This window comes from Hylobates moloch, unplaced genomic scaffold (assembly GCF_009828535.3).
Source record: "Hylobates moloch isolate HMO894 unplaced genomic scaffold, HMol_V3 SCAFFOLD_4, whole genome shotgun sequence".
NCBI classification, from domain to species: Eukaryota; Metazoa; Chordata; class Mammalia; order Primates; family Hylobatidae; genus Hylobates; species Hylobates moloch.
This window is the reverse complement of record NW_026652279.1, coordinates 33,705,454-33,730,315: the sequence shown is the minus strand read 5'-3', so window position 1 is coordinate 33,730,315 and position 24,862 is coordinate 33,705,454. Positions and strand designations below refer to the sequence as shown.

The following is a 24,862-nucleotide window of genomic DNA, read 5'->3' as shown; positions in this document are numbered from 1 at the left end:
TAGAAAAATAGAGAGGAGAAAAACATCCTTAGCACACGGTAACCTTCCTGTTGCTGTTTCCAGACCTCAAACTCAAGGCTGCCTCTCCATCCCAGACAGACTGTACCTTGACCTCTATTTCATGGTTAGAAAGAAGCTTCATAACAAAGAGAGATAATGGCCAGTCCGTGCACTTGTTCTTCACACAGGCAGGGCAGGCCCCCAGCATCCCTCGCTGGCCTACTCTCTGCCTGAAGGTGGGACGCATCATCCCAGAGTGGACCTGGAGCCCAGAGCTGTCACTGCTCCCCGTGCCATACAGTCTCTGCAGACCCAGCCAGGCTTTTGTTCCTGGGGAAGGGGGAAGGGGGAAGTGATCTCCCTGTTGAGCCTTGCTGAGGACATCCAAGTTGTCTTTTGTGACAGCTTCCTCACTTTGCTCCAGATTTGGACCCAAGCCTCTGTGCCCCAGGCCCAGCCAGTGCTGTGGCCAAATGAGCTCCCACTTCAGTCAGGCCTTGCTGGGCTTGAGTCCGAGTTTCATTTACCATTTACCAGCTGAGAGGCCTTGGGCAGGCTACTGACTCTCAGTTTCCTCAGGTGTCAGGTGGTGGTGAGGTTTGGAGAGAGTGGTCTCAGGTGCCCTGTAGAAGGCCTGTTCTGCAGCAGGCTCTCCGGGAAGGATGTTTGCATGGGGAAGAATTCCTAAGAGTCTTTGCAGCCTCAGGAGCCAGGCACAACATCGAGCTACAACCTGGTGGGATGGTCTTTCTCTTTTAGTTTAGGTATTTCTTTTTGAACCTTTTCTTCATGTATGAAACCAATATATGATTACTTTAGACATTTTTGTGGAGTATCAAAAAACTGAAAAAAAAAAACCCTCCCCCTTAACTATAGTTAAGAGTGTATTTTAAATACATTTTTATACCTTGATTATTGGTTCAATATTACAGAGAAAGCATTTTCCATGCTGATAAAAGCGCTTCATATATTTTATTATGTAACACCTTGCCTGCTGTTTTATTTAGCCATTCCTCTATTGTTGGGCAGCTAGATTGTCTCCATCTTTCGCCTATCCTAAATAAGGTGAATATTTTATCATACTAAGGTGAATATTTCCAGTGATCCACCTTTGACTTTTGGAGAGCTTCCCAGAGGTGGAATTCTTGGACAAGAAATGTAGAAATGATGAGAGCATTCCAGAAAGGCTGGACCAGTGTGATCTTGTGTGGTGCTGGGGGAGCATCTGGAGGGGGTGTTGAGGGATAGAAGCATGAGGGGTTTGTCATTGTCTCCAGACAACTGCAGTGAGGAACAGATGCTTGCCCCCAGGCACCTCAGAGTTAGGGCTGGTGTGCTCAAGTTTAGTACAAATTATATTGGTGTCTTCAGAGTGCCTGGCTCCTGGGCCCAGCCTGGGGTGCCCTCCTGCTCTCTGGCTGCTGGGCCAGGCACTGCGTGAAGCTTGGATTGCACCTCACACTTTACTGCATTGCCCTTTTTATTTTGTGGACAACTGAGAGACTCCCACCGTCTCTTTTGCCCACCCCATCTTGGCAGGTGGTACAGCTGTTTCTGTAGGTGGAGGGAAAAGATAGTCTCCCATCCTGGGCCAGTTACCTCAGCAAGGGGCACCTCGATTTTCCCATGTGGGTTGGGCATTCTGGCTCCTCATCCTATGGTGGTGGCTTCCAGGTGTTGCTGGGGAAGGCGAGACTCAAGCCAGCAGTGTGACAGACCTAGCCGGGAGGCTCAGAAGTGCTTCTCCTCCTCCCAGCACCTGACCCCTCTGTTTCCTCCTCTCAGCCCAGGGCTGGCTTCCCCCAGAGTCTGCCTCAGAGTAGACTGTCAGTCTGTATTAAGTAAACTGATTGGAACTGGATTCTATTACATTTAATTGACTAGAAAATCTGTCTTTTTATTCTTAAATAGTTAAGTTTTAATCACACAACCAGTTCATGAATTTCCTGTAGCAAAACTGAAACCTTTCAGTTAAGGGAAAAGGAGGCCTGTTGCATCACACCCCATCCTGGCCTCTCATCTAGAGGAGATCCTGTTAATTCTTTTGGGTTTAACCTTCCAAACCCTTTTCTATGCACTGTGCTCACAGAAATATACAGCACTGTTGTGTAAATGTGTGGTGTCATATTCTGAGCAGTGTTTGCACTTTTCTGGCCATGCCCCACATGGATTCTCAGAGACCTTGCCTCATCACTACACACAGAGCTACCATACTGCCTGCCCTCCACATGTGCTTATCAGTGTGGACACCTCATGTCACACATCGCCATGTCCCCACTGATGGACTTTCAGACTGCTGCCCTGTCTTTGTGATTATTCCCTGTGCTGCACTGACCATCTTCATGTGTACACCTGCACAGGGCTCTCCCGGGAGGTATCAAGAACTCTGCCTCAGACCTGCCCTGGCACCTCCCTGTACTTTTCCCATTCCCCCCCCGCCGCCACACACAAGGTTGTCCCCCTCTCTCCCGATCTCATTTGTATGTCATTGTCATTCCAGACCCAATTCAGATATCCTCCTCTCTGCAACCTCCCTCATAGTACTCACCACATCGTATTCTAAATATACTTTATACATCTGTCTCCCCAGTGAGTCTGGAGTTCGGAGGACAAGGGCCATGGCTTCCCCCACATGCCAAGGCCAGCACGTGGCCTGCCATGGAGTAGGTGCTACATGAGCATGTTGAATTAAAGCCAGTGGAAGGAATAAGGGAGATGGGCCTTGAAGAATGAGTGCTGGGAAAGATGTGCAGGAGGGCATTCCACATGGATAAACAGCAGGGCAGAGGCAGGGAGTGTGCTGGGAGACCAGCCTAGAGCTTTGGAGAGCACTGTACAGATGCAGGAGGAAGGCCAGGGGTGAGCACCAGGGCACCTGGAGCCCTGGCAGGTTTTATTGAGGACCTAGCCTGACCCGGGCTCTATACTAGGGAAGTGGCCTGGGAGTACATGGAGGAGGGGGCGGCTGCTATGGGTGTCTGAGCAAGAAGTGAGGCCCAGTGAGAGACTGTGGATGTGAGGCAGGCGAACTCCGGGATTTGTTGGCTCGTGGGCTATGGGAATGGTGCCCATGAGGAAGGAGCCAAAGGCTGAGGCTTGAACTGTGAACAAGGGCTGGGGGCCACCGCAGTTCACTGAGGACCTGGTACATACAAGGGCTCAGGGAGACCCTAGGCACATGCTGCCTCCTTCAATTTTCACAGAATCCCTGTGGCTAGGACCTGGTACCCTTAGTCTACTGGTGAGGACACTGAAGTCTAGAAGTTACAGAACTTGCCCACAGCTCAGAGCTGGAGCCACAGCTCCAACCTCAGTGAATCTGGCCCCAAGTCCAGCATGCTCACTGCTGACAGTGGGCACCCACAGAAGTGGGCCTGGCCTAAACGGGGTAGGAGGTGAGTGCAGGGGTGATTCTGGCTCTAAACAGAATCACAGTCTAACAGCCATCTTGTGGAGTAGAAGGTGCCCATGCCTCAAGCCACATGCGCCATCCAGATGTCAGAATGCAGGTGGGCAAGGTCCAGGCCATGGGATGGGGTGTGGGGTGCAAATTAGATGCCCTGGTGCACCCCAGGACCAAGGAGCGGGCCGTAAGCCCATTGCATGCCTGCCCTTCCAGCAAGTTATAAGGATAACAATGGAATGTCATAAAGCTGTTGTAGTTTCTTGTCTGTAAGGCTAAAGTTGTAATAAACAGAAATTATGAGCAAAAGAATAAACCTAGAGAGAAAGTCAGTGCTTAGGGTCATCACTGCTTTACATCCCTTGGATTACAAGGGCTTCTATGCCATATTGGTGGCACGTAGGAACTGCCCCTCAGGGGGTGGGGCTGGCCTCTTGGGGGCTCCGAGCCTTGTATCCAGTGTCCACCGAGGCCCCACAGCACCGTGCCAGGTGAGAGTGCCTCGCCATTTTACAGGGATTAACAATGTAGATGGCATTCTTTTTTTCTTTGATCCACCTCAAGAAATAGTGGCAGGTTGAATTTGAAAATACATCCCAGACCTAGCAGCCCCCTTTTGCAGCCACCTCAGTCCCTGGGATTTGGGTTTGGAATGGGATACCCTGTGTCTCAGGAGGCTCGCAGTGGCAGCTCAATTGGATGACTGAGTCCCAGTGTGATCCTTGGCACCTCCCTCTCACCCTCCTCGCTCACTGTCACAGTGATCATTCTCTTTTCTTCTTCCCTATTTCTTCTTATCATTACTGTCATGGACCCAAATGCCTTCAACCGCTCCCCCTCCAGCACCCACGGAGGGAGAGTGAGGCCCAGGCTCAGCTGCTGGGCAGCTTCCCTGGGGCCCCTGTCTCTGCCCTTGGCTTGCTGGTCATACCCTTGTCTGGCCTTGCTGATGCTCTGGTGCCAGCAGCCACAGGCCGGTGCTCCTGCAGGGTGTGAGTCCAAGTGATGTTGCCCCGCACAGCTGCACTGGGGTGCAGGGGATCATCAGTTGAGTCTGACGGACGTTCCTGAGCATGCTCCTCTGTGCCAAGGACGGAGATTAGTGCCACCCAGCCCCACCCCCCACCCCCGCTGATGCTCTCAGTCTGGACAGGAGGCAGGAGCTAAAGGGATGGCTACATAGCAAGTGTCGGAGATAAAGTGGGGGTCAAGTGGTGGGGGCTGTGGGGGCCGAGGTGGGCAGGCAGCATGGCCTGCTCTAGCTGGAGTAAGGCTGGAAGGATGAGGAGGGGCCTGGCAGTCAGGAAGCCAGCTCTGCCTAGGCACAGGGCTGGGAGGCACCATCAGGCATCTAGGCCATGAGTTGGACTTGGCCCAAGCATAGGGTGCTGAGGGCAGTGCTGAGGAGTGCTCAGGAGCCAGCCAGATGGCCACAGGCCTGTGTGCCCATCCAGCAGCCTGCCCTGAGGGGCGGGAGCTATGGGAGCCACACATAGGAGGGACCTGGCCGGTGCCAGGCTTTCATAAACCTGGCTGAAGGACAGGGTAGCCCTGGAACTGTGGGGATCTTTCTATCCACCTTGGATCCATTCCTTTAAGACCCAGACCCACCTGGGCTTTTTGCTCAGGCCCAGGGCCCACAGGTGAGGTCCTGTTCGCTGCTCCATGGCGGTGATGGCTTTTCTGGCTCAGCCCTGAAAACAGAGCTGGATCCCTTGGCTTACCTCCCAAGGATTCCTTATCCCCTAAAAAGCCCAGGGATGTCATTAAAAACAAAGTCCCAGTTGTATAGAAAACAGAAGAATCCAGCATTGCTGTAATTCATTTAAAGTTTTATGGGATGACAAATACTTGGGGTGGCTGGGAGGAGGAGCGTAAAGCTCCCTGGTGAAGCTCCCTAGTAGGCCCCTTGTCACTTTTATGGTTTTCCATCGTTGCAGTGACTGGGAGGTTAATCACGAGGCTTTGTTTGTAAGGTCGCCACAGATGGGCAGGGGCCGTGGCTGGGCCACATGGTAGAAAGCCAGATCATTCTCTTCCTCCCAGAGTGTGCCCCATGTGGCAGGCACTGTGCTGAGGATCAGTGGTGAGCAAAATAAACCCAGCCTGTCTACCCGGGGCTGTCTGCGCGGTGGGGGAGACATCCAGGAAACAACAGAGCGCACAGGCACACACTGGACAGATGCTAACGGGTTACGGAGCTTAAGGAGCATCCTGGTCTGCCTGGAGACTCAGAGCAGGTTTTGTGAGCTGGTCGGGGGACCACTGAGGTCTCAGAGTGAGTGGGATTCAGCTGGGTACAGGGTGCCACAGGGATGAGGAGAGCTGGGCAGGGCAGCAGTGTTCCCGTGGGGCTCCGGGTAACACTAGCCACGCTGTGTGCAAGGGCATTACTGATGCTTGGGAATCCGAGCCCACCCTGGGCACAAGGGGGCAGGGGCAGGGATCAGATGGACAGTCAGAGCTCCTCCCCATCTCTGACCTGTAGGTGACTGCGCCCAGCAGCCTGTCTCATGGCTATGCAGGAATCCCTGAGCACTGGTCTTCCTGGTGCCCTCCCCAGTGGACAGTTGGTATTTTGTCTGAGGCCTCATGGGATCTTTGGATAGAAGAGACTCCTGCCCAGCACAACTCCCCATCATGTGGAGGGGCCCTAAAGGACCAGGCCAGGTGGGCAGAGCAGTGTCTTAGGGGCTGCCAGGAACCCATGTCTGGAAGGGTTTCCAAAGGCAGCAGAGCCCAGGAGGAGAGCCCGATGTGCAGGATAGCAGGGTGCCTAGACCTCCTCCACCTCTTCCTCAGTGCATCTCCCCTCTTCCCCCCTTCCTCAGTGCATCTCTCCTCTTCCCCCTTCCTGAGTGCATCTCCCCTCTTCCCCACTTCCTCAATGCATCTCCCCTCTTCCCGCCTTCCTCAGTGCATCTCCCCTCTTCCCCCTTCCCCAGTGCATCTCCCCTCTTCCCCCCTTCCTCAGTGCATCTCCCTCTTCCCCCCTTCCTCAGTGCATCTCCCCTCTTCCCGCCTTCCTCAGTGCATCTCCCCTCTTCTCCCTTCCCCAGTGCATCTCCCCTCTTCCCCCCTTCCTCAGTGCATCTCCCCTCTTCCCCCCTTCCTCAGTGCATCTCCCCTCTTCCCGCCTTCCTCAGTGCATCTCCCCTCTTCCCCCTTCCTCAGTGCATCTCTCCTCTTCTGCCCTTCCTCAGTGCATCTCCCCTCTTCCCCCTTCCTCAGTGCATCTCCCCTCTTCCCCCTTCCCCAGTGCATCTCCCCTCTTCCCCTTCCTCAGTGCATCTCCCCTCTTCCCCCTTCCTCAGTGCCTCTCCCCTCTTCCCCCTTCCTCAGTGCCTCTCCCCTCTTCCCCCCTTCCTCAGTGCATCTCCCCTCTTCTGCCCTTCCTCATTGTATCTCCCGTTCCCCCCTTCTTCAATGCATGTCCCCTCTTCGCCCCTTCCTCAGTGCATCTCCCCTCTTCCCCCTTCCTCAGTGCATCTCCCCTTCCCTCCCTTCCTCAGTGCATCTCCCCTTGTCCCTCCCCTTCCTCAGTGCATCTTCCCTCTTCCCCCCTTCCTAAATGCATCTCCCCTCTTCCCTCCCCTTCCTCAGTGCATCTCCCCTCTTCCCCACTTCCTCAGTGCATCTCCCCTCTTCCCCACTTCCTCAGTGCATCTCTCCTCTTCCCTCTCCTTCCTCAATGCATCCCACTTCCTTTCTCCCCTTCTCCTCCGTGCATCTCCCCTTCCTAAAGAGTTGTGTGCATCACTGAGCACCTGGCTCACATACTGGCTGAGGTACATGCACTTTGCTACCCCTAGGAGTTGTGGGTGGGACACTAGATATTGGAGAGACTCCAGAGACCCCTTCTAGGAGGGACTTGTTCCTGGTAATTGGAAACTGCACACTAAGATAGCAATGGGTCAGCACACCTTATCTATTAGACTGCAAAAATGTAAAAGCCTGCAGCCTCAGGTGCTGGGGAGGGTGTGGGGAAGAGGTTATTTCTTATACTGCTGGTAGAAGTGTAACCAGCCACTTTAGAGAAAAATCTACAAGATCTAGTAAAACCGAAACTGTGTCCCACAGCACCACAGTTTCTCATCCAGATATCTATACTAGAAAAACCCTATATATATATATATACAATTTGATGTATAAAGAAATGGCCACTGTGAAATCATTCTAGTAGTATAAATAGCAACTCACATGTCCATTAAGGGTATGGATAAATGACATATAAAGAAATACTATACAGCTGTCAAAAAAGAATACCATATATATGTTATTGTATGTTTTTTGACAGCTGCATATATGTGTGTATATATATACACATGTATATACACATACATGTGTATGGTAGTATATATATGTATATACACACACACAAATATGAATAGATGTCACCAATATATTGCTGCAGGAGGGAGGCAAGTAGTAAATTAACTACAAACATGGTGCCACTGTATACACTAATAAGTCTATACAAGTTGAATGTCCCTTATCGGAAATGCTTGGGACCAGAAGTGTTTCGATTTCAGATTGTTTTGGATTTTGGAAAATTAGCATGATATACTTAACAGGTTGAGCTTCTGAAATCCAGAAATCCAAAATCCAAAGTGCTCCATTGAGCACTTTTTATTTTTGAGACGGAGTCTCGCTGTGTCGCCCAGGTGGGAGTGCAATGGCGCAATATCGGGTCTGTGCAACCTCCACCTCCTGGGTTCAACTGATTCTCCCACCCCAGCATCCCGAGTAGCTGGAATTACAGGCACCCACCATAATGCCTGGCTAATTTTTATACTTCTGTAGAGATGGGGTTTCACCATGTTGGCCAGGCTGGTCTTGAACAGGTGATCTGAGGTTCCCTTTCGCAGCCCCAGAGGTGGTGCTGGGGAGCTGGGATCTCAACCCACAGGGGCGGCGCTGGCAGTCTCCAGGGCCCATACTGCTCTGTCCTCATGCACAGCCCCAGGTTTGACTTCTTGTGTGTGAGATGTGATTAAATGCATTAGGCGGGGGAAAATGTCTTATCTGTACCCAGCCTAGGTCAAAGAAGAGGGAGAAATAAGAGCAGCCAAATTGAACCTTATTAAACAAAATTGGTTAGGTCTGATGGAGCCAAACCTAGACTGATCTTTAAAAGCTTATTTCATTTTTCCCCTCCAGTCTGAACCTCTTTGAATTGAAGTAACTGATCCTGCTGTAAGCTTATTAGTGTCAAACCTTGTGTGTTTCTTTTCCTCTCCGATTTACATTTTATTAAGTAATGATGAAGTTGCAAGGTCCCAACCCTAGCCCTTGGCACAACCAGGAGCTTCCAGGCTCATTAGTGGAACAAAATGGATAATAGAGGTCCAATCTTATTATAGCTAGTACATTATTACAAAATCTCTGCACATTAGAAAGGCTGCTAAGCACAAGTCTGTTACCTGCTTCACTCAAGCATCTGTTGATTCTGTAAAATGCTGGAGGGACCCCCCCAACACTGCTGTTCCCTTACAGTTTGTTGCGATGGTGTGGGCTGTCCATTTCTTACCTGACAGAAGGAGTGCCCATGTTAGTGACATCGCTGTGCTGAATTGTGTTTCATGTTGGACTTCTGTGGTGGAGTGTGTTTTTCTGGTGCGATGTAGGAAGAGAATATGTGCTTTAATGACAGGCAGATTGCATGCTTTGAATAAATGTCTTAACCTCTGGGGGCTTCAATTTCCTTGTCTGTAAAGTGAGATCATTATTAGCCACTATCATTAGAAGTGAATGGAATGAGGTGTGTAAAGATTTTCCCCATCATAGGTATCCAACTCTTTCTCCATCTTCTGTATCGGCCCCGTGGTAACATAATGCAGCTCATATGCACGTCAGTTGAGTGCCTACTATTTCATGCCAGATGCTGTGGAGAACAGAGATGAGCACAGGATGACTCCACCTCAAACTGTTCCTGCTGGACATTTTCAGTAGCCTCAGAAAGTGCATGGTAAAGGGAAACCAGATCATGCTGGGCACACTACCATGCAGAATCCTCAAAACACCAGAAAACTAAGTTGAAAGACAGTCGAAAAGCCAGAAGGAGTATCGAGCTCATTGGGCCTGGGAGCAGTCAGAAGGGGGTGTTCATTTGTTCTCTCATCCACTTGATCAGTAAACTGGGCATATTGTGCTACCCAAAAACAGGAAACATGGGAGGCTGGGAGGGAGGGATGCAGCTGAGAGTTAGCTCTGAAAACTCCATGGGCTAGTCCAGCAGGGAGAGGGCTGCTGCTGACCTTCCTCAGGGTAGCTGCCAGCATGAGCTTCCAGGTGAGACGGCCTAGACTGAACCTGCCTCTGCCACATCTGAGTCTCGAGGCAGGCCTGACTCTCCTGGGCTTTGCTTTGTCACCTGAGAAAGGGGGCTCATCTTACTTGCCCGTTGGCATTGATGTGAGAGTCACGGTGGTGGCGTGGAGTCCCCTGTCTTGAGTCTTCCCTCTCTGTTCCTGCCCCAGGAGCCATCTTTTTGGGCTCAGGCTCTGTGGGCTCTACATGTTCAATCACTCAGGAGCCACAGCTGCCTGCTGCCTGCCGCCAGCACCCTGACTGGCTGAGCCCGAGCCTGGCAGGGCGGGGTGTGGTTCTGCTCGACTGTCAGAGCTGAGGCCGTGGAACATCAGGCCTGCCTTGCAGTCCCAGCGTTTATCGTCCCAAGTCTCAGCCTATTTGTTTTGTGACCTTGGAGATATCAAAAACCTCTGTTTCTTCATCCATAAAATTGAATGTCAAAATATTGACCTGCCTGTGGGGTTTTTTATGAAGAATAACTGACCCAGAGGATGGCAGAGCTTCTTTGTTCATCAGAAAGGACCAAACTGCTTAGCAAGCATGAACTTGAGTTTTAAAAAAGTGTTTGCTTGTTTGATATGTTCCTCCCTCCCTCCTTCCCCAGAAGTGCTTGGTGCTGGAGGGATGGGAAGGATGTGAGGGAGAGCCTCTGCAACCACCTATGCCCTCTGGGGAGCTGGGCTCAGGGAACGGACCTCCCAGAGGCCACCATGGTGGTATAGGGCAGCAGCACCTCTCCCCATTCCACCTCCCAGCCTTCTGTGCTGCCCTTCTCACTGCGTACCCCGCCTGGGACACTGGGGGCCCCTGGGCAGCAGGCCCCAGCCCTATCCTCCCATTTGGTAGACTCTTTACCCTTGGGGTTTCGTGGATCCTCTGAGGGCCTGGCCAGCCCCCGGACCACCCTGTTCCTGCAGCTGTGGATGTGGAGCTTGGGCCCAGGAGGAGCTCCCCAAGAGAGGGCCCATGTGGCTTGGCTCTTTTCAGTTACTCTTCCCACTTGCATTGAGGCCTCCCACATTCCAGGCATGGCGCTAGGCACTGCAGATAGAAATGGAAAAAAAAACAAAGCAAAGCCTGGTCCTCATGGAGGTTCCATTCCAGTGCGGGAGTGACAGCCAGTGAACAAAGGGATGCCAAGTGGTGGGGAGCTCTATGATGAAAAACCAAGTGGGCAAGGTGCTAGAGAGTGACAGGGATAGGCCAGTGCCTGTCTCTTGCTGGGTGGCTAAGGAGGGGCTCTGATACAGTGGCATCCAAGCAGGTATGGGAAGGAAGTGAGGAAGAGAGGAACTGCAGGTGCAGAGGCCCTGAGGTGGGAGCATGCCTGGCACATTCAGGGAATGGGAAGCAAGGCCCACATGACTGAAGGGATGTGAACAGTGGGTCGGGGTCACAGCAAATAAAGTCAGAAACGTCACGGGGGCTGTGTGGCATTGTGAGTCCTGGAAAGGACTTCAGCTTTTACAGAGTGAGGTGGGAGGCCATTGGAGAGCCTGGAGGCAAACCCCAGGGTCACATCATCTGTATTTTTCTAAGAACAGGAAGAACAGGCTGTGGGGGAGAACAGGCTCTTCGAAGAACAGGCTGCGGGGGAGAGGGCAACAATCCAAGCCAGGTGAGGCTGGGACCAGGGCAGGCAGTGCAGGGACAGGAAGGGGTCAGGCACTGGACCTACTTGGAGGGTAGAGCCGACCCTATCTCCTGATGGCTGGTTACGGCTACAAGAGGACAAGGAGAGTCCAGGTGGGTGGAAGCCCTGGCTTTTCCCCTGACATCAGAGCGTTGCCCTGGAGAAGCAGAAGGCTGAAGGAGACTTTAGGTTCTGGGCGTAGTAAGCTGGGATGCCTATCAGCCATTCAAAGAGGCAGTTGGGTGTAAGTCTGTATGCTCCCAGCTCCAGTCTCCACCTCCCCTGGAACTCAGATGTCTGTGTCTCTCTGGCAGCCTCAGAGACAGCTCCTACTTGCAGAACTCCCAGCTCCCCTCCCCTGAAGCTGGCTCCTCCCTGCTCCCACCTAGCATGAGGCAGATCCTCAAACTAGAAACCTGGGAGCTGTTCTTTACACATCAGCTGTTCTTTGCACACCAGTCTCTCCTTGTCCCCACATCTAGTCTGTCACCACCAAAATATGTCTTGAACTCTGAGTATCTTCCTTGCTAATTTCCATGTTTCCTTTCTTACTTCTCCACCTCCCCTGAATCTGTTCCCCAAACTGTGTAGCCAGTTTGCATCTTTTAAAACCGCAAACTGGCAGGGTCATTCCTCTGCCATCCCCTGCGCCCCACCACTGGTGGCTTCCTGGTGCTTTGTCCCCTGGCAACGGTGGCTGGCCCATGTCTCCAACCTGCTGTCTCCCTGGACCACCCCACCTCAGCCAGCCCTGCCACCCGCAGTTCCACTGGGGGCCTGAATCTTCCCCTGCCCAGGGCCTTAGGCCTGCTCTGCTCTTCCCTCTGCCTGGAATCCCTGTGGGTGGTTCGTTACCCATCTGGTCTTGGCTCCAATGCCACCTCCTCAGGGAAGTCCTCCCTGACTACCCACAATGAATTAGGTCTCCCAGTTGTTCGCTCTCATAGAGCCTCATCCTTTTTTCTCACAGTACCTCCCACAGTTTCATAATTCCTCATGTGTTCAGTGGTGATCTAATTAACATCTTTCTTCTCTAGAAGACAGCAGACTTTATAGAACCCAACTGTCTAAAATGATCTGTTTTGCTCATCCTGCTGGCATTCCAGAGCCTGGGCCTGGTCCCAAGAGGAGGTTGCTACCCATGTGTTGAGAGAATGTGCGCGCGCCACCTCAGCTGTGCCCCGTGGACATTAGCGAATGTTTGAGGAGTGAGTTATTCAGTAGATGGAGAGAGGCCCTCAAAGTTGACTAGAAGATAAATGACTGAAAGGAAAGCCTGTTTTTCTCATTCTTAAGTTGGTAAAATTATCTACTTTTCTTTATCTCTGGTGTTCTAAATGGGTCTTCTGTTTTGAAGCGTCCCTCAGTGAGCGTGGGCTCACTGACCACCCCGTGTGGCAATGCTGTCTGCATGCGCCTGTGAGAACCCACAGGAGTGCCATGCTGTCCTGTCCCCATCTTTATCTGCTTCACAATTTCCTGTCTAGGCCCTTAAAATCTTGATTTGCACAGTTATTTATCTTTGTGCTCTTCATGGTGCCCTGGTAAGGCATTCTTTATGATTTCAGTTCTGAGAACACAAGCCCTGTTGAAAAGAGAACATGCTTTGAATAAAGCCTACTTGGCGTTCAGCTTGATGGGGAGGAGGAGGGGGAAGGGGCTTCAGGGCAGCATGAGGCCCCTGGCCGCCCTCTCTCACAGGAAGGCTCATAAACACAAGGATCTCACTCAAGCCCCGGCAGGTCTGGAATCTCAGCTCGGTGCTTTGCCAGGTATGATTTTGCCACAGGAGGCATTTCTCTTCCAGAACCTGATGCAGTCACTCTCTTCAGAGGGGCTGGGCATTTATCTAGACCTGTCACAATCAGGTTTCTCAGCAGCTCCTGTGCTGGGCACTGAGGATGCAGCATAGGGAGAGCACAGTCCTTGTCTCGGGATTTAGAAGGGAAGAGATGCATATTTGATAGGCCAAAATTAAGAAATCTGGCAGTGCCAAATGTTGGAGCAGACGTGTATCAATGGGGTGTCTTGGGCCTTGTTGGTAGAAGTTGATTTATCTACCTAGCAAAGTTGAACACCCATTCACCCTGATATCCAGCAGTTCAACTCCAGGAACTGTGTCCTTGAGAAGCCCTTGCACATGTGCCCATACAGGATCCTTGTGACAGAAGAAATTCATTGCAGCATTTTCCAGCAAAGAACTGGAAACACCCCCCAGTGCACATCGATAGGAGTCCAGGTTGTGCTAAATACACAAGGTGCGGCAGATGGCATCGGCAGCAAATGAGCTGCAGGTGCACACACTATGTGCGCAGATTTTTAGTACCATAACTGGCACGATGCCTCATTCATACAGTTCAGAAACTTATACAACAAAGCAAATTACTGATTAGGAATGTGAACTACATATGTAGTGAGCCTCTACACAATCATACACACGTGTGTATAAAAAGAAAGGGAATGCTGTGTGCCAAATTCAAGGCAGCGGCTCCCTCCCGATGGGGCAGGTGGGAATGCCGAGTGGGGAGGACCACACAGGTAGGTATGAGTTATCAATAATGTAGTTCAGGGGCAGAAGGGGCAATGAGCTCATAGATGTTTCGTATATAATTTAAATCTGTCAGCACACAGAGGCAGGGGCTGACCTGTAAAGTGGTGGTAACCAAACAGTGAGTCAGGTTCCAGTGGTCAGCTGTGTCTGGAGTCATCAGGGAAGCCCTTCTAGGAGGTCTGTGGGAGCAGGGGTTAGGGATGAATGGGAATTTGCCAGTGGAAGAAATCCCAGGGAGCAGCCTCAGGGGCAGAGTACAGAGACATTCAGAAGCACAGCGTTTACAAGGAATCATTCAAAAGTCCCTTGGCTATGGTTTCAGGGTTGGGGAGAATGTGGGGCCGAAAAGGCTGTGGAGTTGGGCTGCGTGGTGGAGGCTTCGTGGTGGCTGAGCTAAGGAGTGGGGGCTCAGCCCTGTGAGCAAGGCTTTTCAGCAGATTGCCTTGTGGAGCGGTGAAGGGGGTACCAGGAAACCCCCACCCATCACAGGGAGTCCCCATAGAATTCTAGCTGACCAGAGGATCTTCCTGCTCATGGCAGGACCATAACAAGCTTTGTAAGCCATGAGGTAGATGATGGGAGCCCACATAGGAGCTGGTGACAAATAATTGCTTTATCAGAGAAACATTTTAGAAAGCCGCACAGGCTGCTGCAGGCGCCTGGGAGGGAAGAGTTGTGACCTGGGCCCCACCTCACTGGGCAGAAGACGCTTAGTGTAAGGTGATATTCTCCAGTGACTCTGAGTAATGTTCCCAAAAATCTCATTCTCCTATTGCCTTTTCAGACCATTTCAGAGATGTTTTCTGTTTCTTTGTGATTGATCTTGGCTGTGGCTTTTGACACTGTGCGTCTCACTTTCTCTGCCCCCTGACCTCTGGTTAGGTAGTTAATGATCTTTAAACAAACACTTGAGTATTATGGCTCTCCAGGAAAGGTCCTGGGCTCGTGGGCCATTAGCAACACACTCTCCCTTTATCCAGGGAGAAAATGAGTGTTCGTACACCCCGACTCGGTAGACAGGGATGCTTGCAACCTAAGTGTCAAAATTCTCTTTAGTTTAACTGTTTTTGATGGCAGGTTTTCTGAAATACGTTACATATTTCTCTGCTTCAAGTCCATGAACACAGTTTCCTCTCATCTTAGAGACAGTGGATCATAGGTAGGAGTGTTCGTTCATTTCAGGAACTTTTATTGGAGACTTTTCTGTGTCTGTTCCTGATTTACAAACTGTGAATGCAGAAATCTGCCCAGTATAGTAGTCAGTGATATTTTAGAAACAGAGATAAGATCAGGTTACTCCTTTGCCTAAACTCCTCCATTGACTTCCGGGCCTTGCACTCTACTGCGGGGCCCGAGCCTTGACCTCTGTATTAGTCCATTTTCACGCTGCTGATAAAGACATACCCAAGACTGGGTAATTTACTTTTTTTAAAAAAGAGGTTTAGTGGACTCACAGTTCCACGTGGCTGAGGAGGCTTCACAATCATGGTGGAAGGCGAAAGGCACGTCTTACATGGCACCAGGCAAGAGAGAGAATGAGAGCCAAGTTAAAGGGGTTTCCCCTTATAAAACCATCAGATCTAGTGAGACTCATTCACTACCAGTATGGGGGAAAGCACCCCTACAATTCAATTATCTCCCACCAGGTCCCTCCCACAACACATGGGAATTAAGGAAGCTACAATTCAAGGTGAGATTTGGGTGGGGACACAGCCAAACCATATCAGCCTCCCTCCCTGCTGTCTCCCTCCCCACCCTTGCTGCAGCCCTCCTGCCTCGGTGTATTCCCAGACTCACCAAGCTACTGCCCTCTTAGGGCTTGCACTTATCAGTTCCCCCATTTAGAGCTGTCTTTCTTTGGGTCTTCACACAGCTGCCTGCTTCTTATGCTAAGGTCTTAGCTCAAATTCACTTCTGCGAGAACTTCACCCCACCCAGGCCTTCTCTGTCACATCACCCGGCCTTGTTTTCTTTATAGCATATGTTGTCTATATATATTACAGATATATATATATATTACAGATATATATATTACGTATATATATCATATAATTATATTAAAAATATATATTTGCATGCATGTAATTTATATATTAATTTTATATTGATATGAATTGAATTAATATATATATAATTTTTCCTATATAGGTAATTTTGTTGTTGCTGTTGTTTCTAGATATTAAGCTCTTTGGAAACAGAGGTCACTGTATTTCTTCCCCTAGAACAGTGCCTGGCACACAATAGGCACTCTGGGAATATGTGTTGAATGAATGAAGAGAGATCCTGCCCTAGGCTACCCACAAGCCAGCAGGCAGCAGATACACAATAGACAGTGACCATGCAGCAGGCTGTGGGATTCAGAGGGGCTGGGTTACCACTAAGCAGTCAGAGACAAGTTCTGCCACTGGGAGTTGGGGCAGGCTTTCCAGAGCAGTGATGTTCGTCTCGGGCTTTAGAGGGCAAATGGGCACAGCTTGGCCAGCTGAGCATCTGGGGAGGCCATTCTCGGGGGAGGAGGCAGGCAAACCTGAACAGAGGGCTGGAAAATGCTGGCATGACTGATGGAAGGGAGGAACTTGGAGGGACTGGAGCCTGGATTGGAGCAGGGGTGAAGGGAACTAAGTGGTCAGGGATTTGGCTGCTATGACCCCTGCCTTCCCCCCAGAAGAACAGTGAGACTTGGAGAGTGGGGCCCTGGCCCTGCTTTGCTGGTGGCCCTCGGCCTTGTGCTTTCAGTGTGGTACCTGCTCTGGTCCAGGAGAGTGTGCCTGGGCCCCAGACCCCCCTTGGCTGGTCCTCACGGTGCCTGCAGGTGGTGGTAAGCACAGGATTCTCTAGCTGCAGCTCCCCTCTCCTCCCCACAGCCCTGAGGTTTGTTGGTTTCATGTGCTCTCTTGCTTGCTCCCCATCAGGTGGTGAAGAAGGTGAAGTCCATGCAGATGTTCCACATGCCCATCACTTCAGCCATGCAAGGAGACCGGCTGGGCATCTGCGTCACCCAGTTTGACCCCAAGCTGCTGGAGCGCGGGTTGGTGTGTGCCCCCGAGTCCCTGCACACTGTCCATGCAGCCCTCATCTCTGTGGAAAAGATACCATATTTCCGGGGGCCCTTGCAAACCAAGGCCAAGTTCCACATTACAGTGGGCCATGAAACCGTCATGGGCCGGTTGATGTTCTTCAGCCCTGCTCCAGATAACTTTGACCAGGAGCCTATACTGGACTCTTTCAACTTCTCTCAAGAATACCTCTTCCAGGAGCAGTACCTGTCCAAGGATTTGACACCAGCAGTGACAGACAATGATGAGGCCGACAAGAAGGCTGGCCAGGCCACAGAGGGCCATTGTCCTCGGCAGCAGTGGGCCCTGGTGGAGTTTGAGAAGCCCGTCACCTGCCCTCGGCTGTGCCTGGTGATTGGCTCCAGGCTAGATGCGGACATTCACACCAACACGTGCCGGCTAGCCTTCCATGGCATCCTGCTCCACGGGCTAGAGGACAGGAACTACGCCGACAGCTTTCTGCCCAGGCTGAAGGTGTACAAGCTGAAGCACAAGCATGGCCTCGTGGAGCGGGTGAGCATGCCCTTGCCTGGCCCCACACTCCTTCCCTTCTTGCTCGGGCAGCCGAGATCCATGGCCTGACATCTGTGATGACAGCCAGAAAGGCCCTCAGAGACCTTCTGGCGCCAACCTCTGTAGTTTCTGGACAAGGCATCTGATGCCCAGAGTGGTCAGGTGGCCACAGTTCTCTCAGCTGGTCAGTCACAGAGCCAGGGCCGGCACCTGGGCAGGGGAACCCCCACTGTACCCAACCCCACCTGGCTATCCCACCCCTGCTTATTTACATGGTAGATGTGGCCCCCATGGGTCTGAGCAGGTCTGGGCTCCCCCACAGCCAGTGTCAGATGGCAGCGGTTAGCACTGGCTTCCCTGGCCTGCTGCCCTGACCAGGCCCCACTCTCTTGCCCTTGGTGGGCACTGTACTTCCATCTGGCTGGGATCTGCCCACATGCCCCTGGCAAGCTGCTCATGTCCAGAGGGAAACACTGCCCATCAGTGGTGCCAGGCCAGGTCTTTCCTCACCTGTGGACTGAGGGGAAGGGGCTAATGGTGGCCAGGTCTTTCCTCACCTGTGGACTGAGGGGAAGGGGCTAAGGGTGCCAGAGAGCAAGAGGAAGGAAGGTACAGGAAGCTAACACAGTGGGAGGTCCAGCCCCTGGCTACCTAGGGTGCCTGAAGTTCACCATCGCTGGATGCAGGCCTTAGGCATGTAGGTGAGCCAGTCTAGTTGAAGTAGGATGAGGCCCTGGCTGTGCCTTGCTGGGCGGCCCTTGGCCTTGTGCTTTCAGGGTGGTGCCTGCTCTGTCCCAGGAGACTGACTGGGCCCCGGGCCTCCCTCGGCTGGTCCTGTGGTGCATCAGCACCTGGGCCCATTGCTGGGTGGGATGGGCCTGCCACTAGGGTGGACAGAACATGGTGGTCTCCCCCACAGTAGTGGAATCACCTCCTCCTATGGGGCATCCATCCCCAGCAGCTGTCCACACACTGCTGAGTGGGAATCCATGCCCATCGGGCCTTGAAGGCAGGATGGATGGACAGCTAAACCTCACCATCTCTTGTGGCTGGCTCCCTGGCTGTGGGCCCAAGCGGATCAGCAGTAGGTTTACTGGGACATGACTGGGCTTTGACTGGCTTAAAGAGCACGGAGTGCTGGCAACCCCACTGTCGGGGGCTCAGGCTCCTAACAGGAGGGGTCTGCCCTGAGGCTTTCAACAAGCACCTCAGTTCCTCACAGGAGCCTGATGAGGTCCCCTGGGCTTAGTGCAGGTGCCAGCACAACATCTGGCCCATCCACGGTGTCACATATGGTGGGCTTCCATCGCCCACCCTCCGCTCCAGGTCTCTGTCCACAGGTTTTCTCCTCTGGGAGAAAATCCACTGGTTTTCTCGTCTGGGATTCTCTGTCACTGCAGCCCCTTCCCCTCCCTTTCTCCTTGTCTTAGGTTCTTCCTGGGTGCTCCACCCTGGCCCTCTTCTTTTCCTGCCCCTGTACCTAGACCTGCCCTCAAGTGGGGGACTAAGGAGCAACCCCTTCCTCTCCCTTCCCCAGACCCAGAGCTTGGACCCTTAGCTCCTTGGGGTCGCTGGGGCCTGCTCAGGGCTCCATCAGCCTTAGGCCAGCCCCAAGATGCTGATTGAAGATGAAGGTGATAAAGTGTGTGTCACTCGTTTGTCTAGCCTGATTTATTAGCAGTGTTTGGAGTATAATTATTCTATAGTAAAATATCTATGAGAGAATAATATCCCAAATGGTGTGGCCCCTGGGTCTAATTGCTCCCACTCAGGCCTGTCAACAGCGGTGCAGCAGTCATTTCCTTTGAGAACTGGGAGGGAGGGTCTATGAGGAGCAAGTAAACATGTGGCCGCAATGACTCATGCCTCCAAAGGGCTGAGGGAGGGGCCAGGAGACATGCTGACCTATGTCCTGCCACCAACCTGGGGCATCCCTGGGGCCACCAGCATTTTCCTGCTCAGTCCAGGGAGGCTGGAAGTGGAAGCACAAGAACTGTAGGCAGTCCACAGAAGCTGAGTCCAAATCCCACATAGACAACCCTGAGCAGAGACAGCCTTCCTCCAACCAGGGACAGCCACACAGGGTGACTGTGGATGTGTGCAGAGGTGAGATCCTATAAGCCCAGGGCTTTGGTCGAGCAAGAGGGCCTTCCTGAGGCTCCACAAGAGAGGAAAGGGCATGGGTGCCCAGGCTAGGAGCAGCTCCCCCAACTGGCAACCCCCTGAGGCTCTAGCTGAATGGGCATCTGCCTTAATGCTAGGGGCTGGCTGTAGGCTGGAGCTTCTGTGCCACATGCTCTCCTCTGGGCCCCAGGGCAGGAATGAGCCTGCCTCCTGCCTCCCTCCACTCTGTCACCACTCTATTGATTAAGCATATACTATGCGCCTTTACTAGCTACATACTTTATTTTGAAACCTTTTAATAACCCTGAGGAAGAGGTCATTATTTTTCCTATGTACATTTTTCCCCAATTAAATCAATCAAATTATGTGCAAATATTTAGGAAAAGTAATATGTGCACATGGTAAAAAATTTCAAACAAGACAATAATTATTCAGTGTAAGGAAGTTTTCTTCCTACGAACCCAAAGGCAGCCAGACTGGAAACCAGCCCAAGAAATGTGAAGTGACCTGCCCAAGGTCACAGGGTAGTAAAGCTGGAGTTTGAACTCAGGACTAGCTGGTCTCTGAGTCATGAAATTTCCACTTTGTCAGACAGATTCTTGCCCAGTGTGTCAAAAGAGTCTGTGTTCTCTTGAAAAGCTTGAATCTCCGTGGTGGGAGACTTTCCTTCCTGGTAAGGTTGAACTTGGAGATCATACAGAGTAGGCTCAAGCCCTTGCTGTACCACAAAACAGCTGTACGCCTTGGGCAGCCATTTAATCTCAATTGTTCATTCCTTCGAAGGATGGTCTTGACCTCATCAGGTTGTTTTGAAAGAGCCATCATAGCTTGTGGCTTCATATATAAGAGCCAACTCTCATCAGGTGAAGCAGAAGGTAGTGTTCCTATTGCAGCTCGTGAGCAATTGGCTGAGTTTGTTCCAAAGGGGCAGCTCTGTTTGCTTTGAGTAGGCCCCAGATCACCCAGAGATTTTCAGATCATCTTGCTTGACCAGGGGCTCGGCTATCTGACAGACTGGTCCAATGTGCAAGCCTGGGCTTTACTCCCAGCCTTACCACCTGCTAGTGTGAAAAGTTGAGCAGACCGTGAGACTTCCATGTTAAGTGGGAATTTTCACAGTGCTGCACCAGGCTTAGATGAAGGTGAGATGGGGGATTGCACATAAGGTTCTGAGATAAGTGCTTGTCTCCTACTGCATCCTTATTGTTTTATCATTATTAATGTTTAAGCTCTTAGAGTCAAAATAATAATGCCTGGAGCGTGGGTCCGCTCTTTTCCCTGGGACTCCATTATTTCTCTTTGAAGCACAGGAGCCAATCCCCCTGGTCCCTATCAGGAGCCACCCAGTTTTGGTTGAAGAGGGAGGGGCTAAGAGTCAGGTAGGCTCATGGGTGTGGTTATCCAGCGCGGGGGCCAGAGAAGTGCCCTGTGCTCTTCTTTCCCCACCGTGCTTGGCTGACTCTAAAAATTCCTGGGCACATCACAGCCACTAGTCAGCTTTCTGGACATGTCTATTCAAAGAAGTTTCTGGGAGATCAGAGAATCTTGAAAAGATGAAATCCAGTCTCTTGGGCAGAATCTCCACCACCGTGGTGAGCCAGCACCCAGCCTTTGCTCTGTGATTCAGGGCAAGGCCAGCACACCTACTCTGCAAGCACAGTTAGCCTTCTGAGAACCTGGGCTTGGGCCTCTGAGCTATCTCAGTTCATCACGAAGGGAGACCTTGGCACTATACCTATGTGTTGAGTGAGTACTTTCTGCCAGGGGGGCTTAAGGCATATAGGCCTTCTGAGCCCATTTCCTATAAAGGCATCCTTCATTCATATATTCAGATGTTTACTGAGCTCCTACATTTGTGCCAGGCACTGTGCATACAACAAGATAGACAAAGTTCTTGTCTTCATGGGGGAGGCTGGTAGTGAACAGTAAATTAGACATTTTCAGGTTATAATAAGGTCTAGAAAGAAAATAACAGCGTGATGTAAATATGTGATGCTGAGGACAGTTATTGGAACACAGAAGATGCTAATTTCCAAGCCTCTCCAGACTGTGTTTTTATTTCCTGTGCTCTGCATCACTGGCTCACACTGGAAGCTGGTCAGGTACCCTACCAGTTGTGGCTTAACTCATTAGTATTACATAGAGCAAACTATGGCCCATGGGCCAAACCTAAGCAACTGCTCTTGCCCCAAATCTAATAATCTTAAACAAGCTTATTTTCTCTGGATTCTTCTTTCAGCTGCTTCGATCAAACACAATTTAATTAACTTACCATTGGTAAATGGCTTTCCTTGCTTGGCTAACAAATGAGCCACCCGGAAACCTACTTTGGCTGCAGCCTCATTCTCATTTTTTATTGTTTTGCGTGTCTGCTATGATGAAATATACTGTTTTAAGTTTTCTCTTTTATGACAGTGCTTTTCTGTGAGTTGGGAATATTGTGATGTCAGTGTATCTCGTATTCTGTTAACACAACTAATAACAAACACAGTACTTTGCCATGTAATTTGATAAAATAATAATCCATACCCACTGTGCCTTAAAAGTGTGACATTTGAAGTCCACTTTTCTTGTTTTCATGTGATGGGTATGCACCAGTAATAAAATAAATAAATAAAATGTGTCACTGGGTGAGGTGCTGCAAGTTGTAACTATGTTACCACCATCTGTAGTTTACTGACACCTCATTAGGTCTCAGACTCAGCTACTCAACTCTGCCACTGTGACACAAAGGCAGCCGTAGACAATATGTAAACAAATGGGCATGACTGTGTTCCCATAAAACCTTTTGTTGTGAACATTGAAATTTAAATTTTATATAGTTTTCACATGTAACAAAATAATATTCTTTTGATATTCTCCAATGCATTAGAAAATATAAAAACCCTTCTTAGCTCACAGGCCATACAGAAACATAGCAGGAAGAATTTGACCCTTTGCCTATAGTTTTCCAACCCCTGATATAAATGGTTAATAGGGCTCTTGAAATAGAATGAGCATCCTGCGAGGAAAATTCTAATAATTGTCTGCAGCTGAAAGCATTAAACTCTCTCAGCAGTCCTTAGGAATTGGCCTTTTTCTTGGGTGCCCACTGTCTCTGCTAACACTGGGATGCATATACTACTTTATGTGCTGTGTTTTTTATTCTTGGATACATTTGATTTTTTTTACATAAGTCCACATGTACTTCTATAAGAGTGTGACTTGTAATAAAGGGTTAATGAAGAAAAAAAAAAAAAGAAGAAGAAGAGGAAGCTTAGATTGGTAGAGACATCCAGAGGTCTCACCTGAGCGGGAGAAGAAAAGAAGTGAAAGTGTTCTAAATGGCTAATCTTTCTGGGGAGAGGGTTTAGGAAAGACTACTAGAACATATGGTGGTAAGGGAAATAGCTGGTATCCTGTTTCAAAGTAAAAATATAGAAATATGTGCAAGATTTTGAGTACAGAGAAAGGGAAAGAAACTATATCAATGCAATGAAAATGTAGTAGCACTTTCACATTCACAGAGGAGAAACTGGAATGAATTTGATTAAACCAACAAAAATAAGGAAAAAAGAACAATGTTAATAAATAATAATAATAACGGAAGGAACAACATTAAGTATCAGTCATTACACTAAATGTGAATGGCCAAATTCTATTTAAATGCTAAGGCTGAGAGATTGGGTTAAAGTGCAAAATCTAGTTATATGCTGTTTATAAGAAATACACTTAAAGTGGAAAGCAAAGGTTAAGAATAAGAAGATGGGCAAAAAGTAAGTATGAATGGTAATATTAAATTCAGACAAGGTGAAATTTAAGAATAAAAATACTGACAAAGGTAAAGAAGGACATCATGTAATGATAAAAGCCTCGGTTATAAACTTATACATACCAAACATGAAAACAAAACAGTAAAAACCTAGGGACAGCTTGATAAAAAATGGAATTATGATAGGGTGGCACTTCAGAGTCCATATTTTAAAATCAGGCCTGCTAGACGTAAGGACAAAGAGGCAGAATATAATCAATAAGCTTGATTTTTAGATAAATGTAAACTCTTACACTCCTTGAATAGAGTATACATTTTTTTTTCTATGCCTGTGGAACATTTACAAAACTAAATATTCAGCAGTTGACATTAAACAAATATTTGTAGAACATCTACTGTGTGTTGTCTTAAGGGCTAGGGAAGTAACAGTGAATGAAAAAAGACAAAATCTCTGCCCACATGGAACTTAGATTGTAGTTGTATTTGTGGCCACAGAGGAAAAAACCCTAATAGATTTTAAAAAGTAAAATCATGAACCACTAAAATTAGAAATAAAGCAGTTATATATAGATATAGGCAGATGAGAGAGAGACAGAGAGATACAAAGTGTGCGTGTGCGTGTGTGTGTGTGTGTGTGTGTGTGTGTTGATTCTTTCACATATTCTAGTAAATTGCTCCTCATTTGGTTAAGGCTGTTTCTCATACTATCATAGAATGTTGAATCTCTTAGTAATAAAATTTTTCTCTTTTTCAATGTTCTTTCAATCTTTTGATTACTTTGCAGAGAAAGCTTTAGATTTGTTCAAGGGTGGCTTTAACAGTCCTCTATTACATTCTAACCTGCTTTTTAACAAATAGAAAACAAGGCCAAGATTCCAGAGCCTTCTAGTAGCAATAGTATGTAACTAGGATTATTCTTTGGGGTTTTTTTCGCATTGTATGTACTTTTACCATTAGCTTCCTCTGTTTATGGTTAGTGACTCCTTTCTTTAGGATACTATACAAAGTCTCCTTTCCAGGCAGTTGTAAAGAAATATATTAGGTAAATAGTATGTCAGGTATGCAAAGATCTGGCAAAAGTGATGTGGGGTGAAGGATGTGTAAAAGCTGAGGCTGGAACCACTGGGTCCTGTCCCCAGGAGGTTACTTGCATCTCAGCCACATGCAGATTCAGACCAGCTGCTCCTGCTTTAGTGATCCAAAGCCTCATAGAAAACCGGGTCTTTCTAGTGGAGGACAGAGACTCATATCTGCATCAGAGGAATATGCAGAGGGCTAGGAGAGCAAACAAGGAACTCTGCCAAGGTGGGAGGAAGTAGGCTGGTGAGGGAAAAGCACAAAGTGGTGACCTTTTAAGTGTATCTTGTAAGACTGGAAGGTTCACTGCTCAGACACTAGGGCCCGTGGGGGGAAACAGGAAGGTGGAGGAGGGGCATTCCAGGTCCAGGGACTGCTTCTGTAAAGCATAGAGGCCAAGCAATGCCTGGCCCTGGGCATCTGGGAGGGCAGGGGCAGGGAG

At 49.7% G+C, this 24,862-nt stretch overlaps 1 protein-coding gene across 2 annotated transcripts in view; it reads left to right on the top strand.

Annotated features, from left to right (window-relative positions):
* Positions 1–24,862, top strand: part of EEFSEC (eukaryotic elongation factor, selenocysteine-tRNA specific) — a 256,687-nt gene that overhangs the window by 172,001 nt on the left and 59,824 nt on the right. For both annotated transcript variants that reach the window (XM_032149870.2, XM_058437362.1), the window contains exon 5: positions 16,812–17,468. In XM_032149870.2, the coding sequence (XP_032005761.1) occupies positions 16,812–17,468 (657 nt within the window). The remainder of the gene's footprint in view (positions 1–16,811; positions 17,469–24,862) is intronic.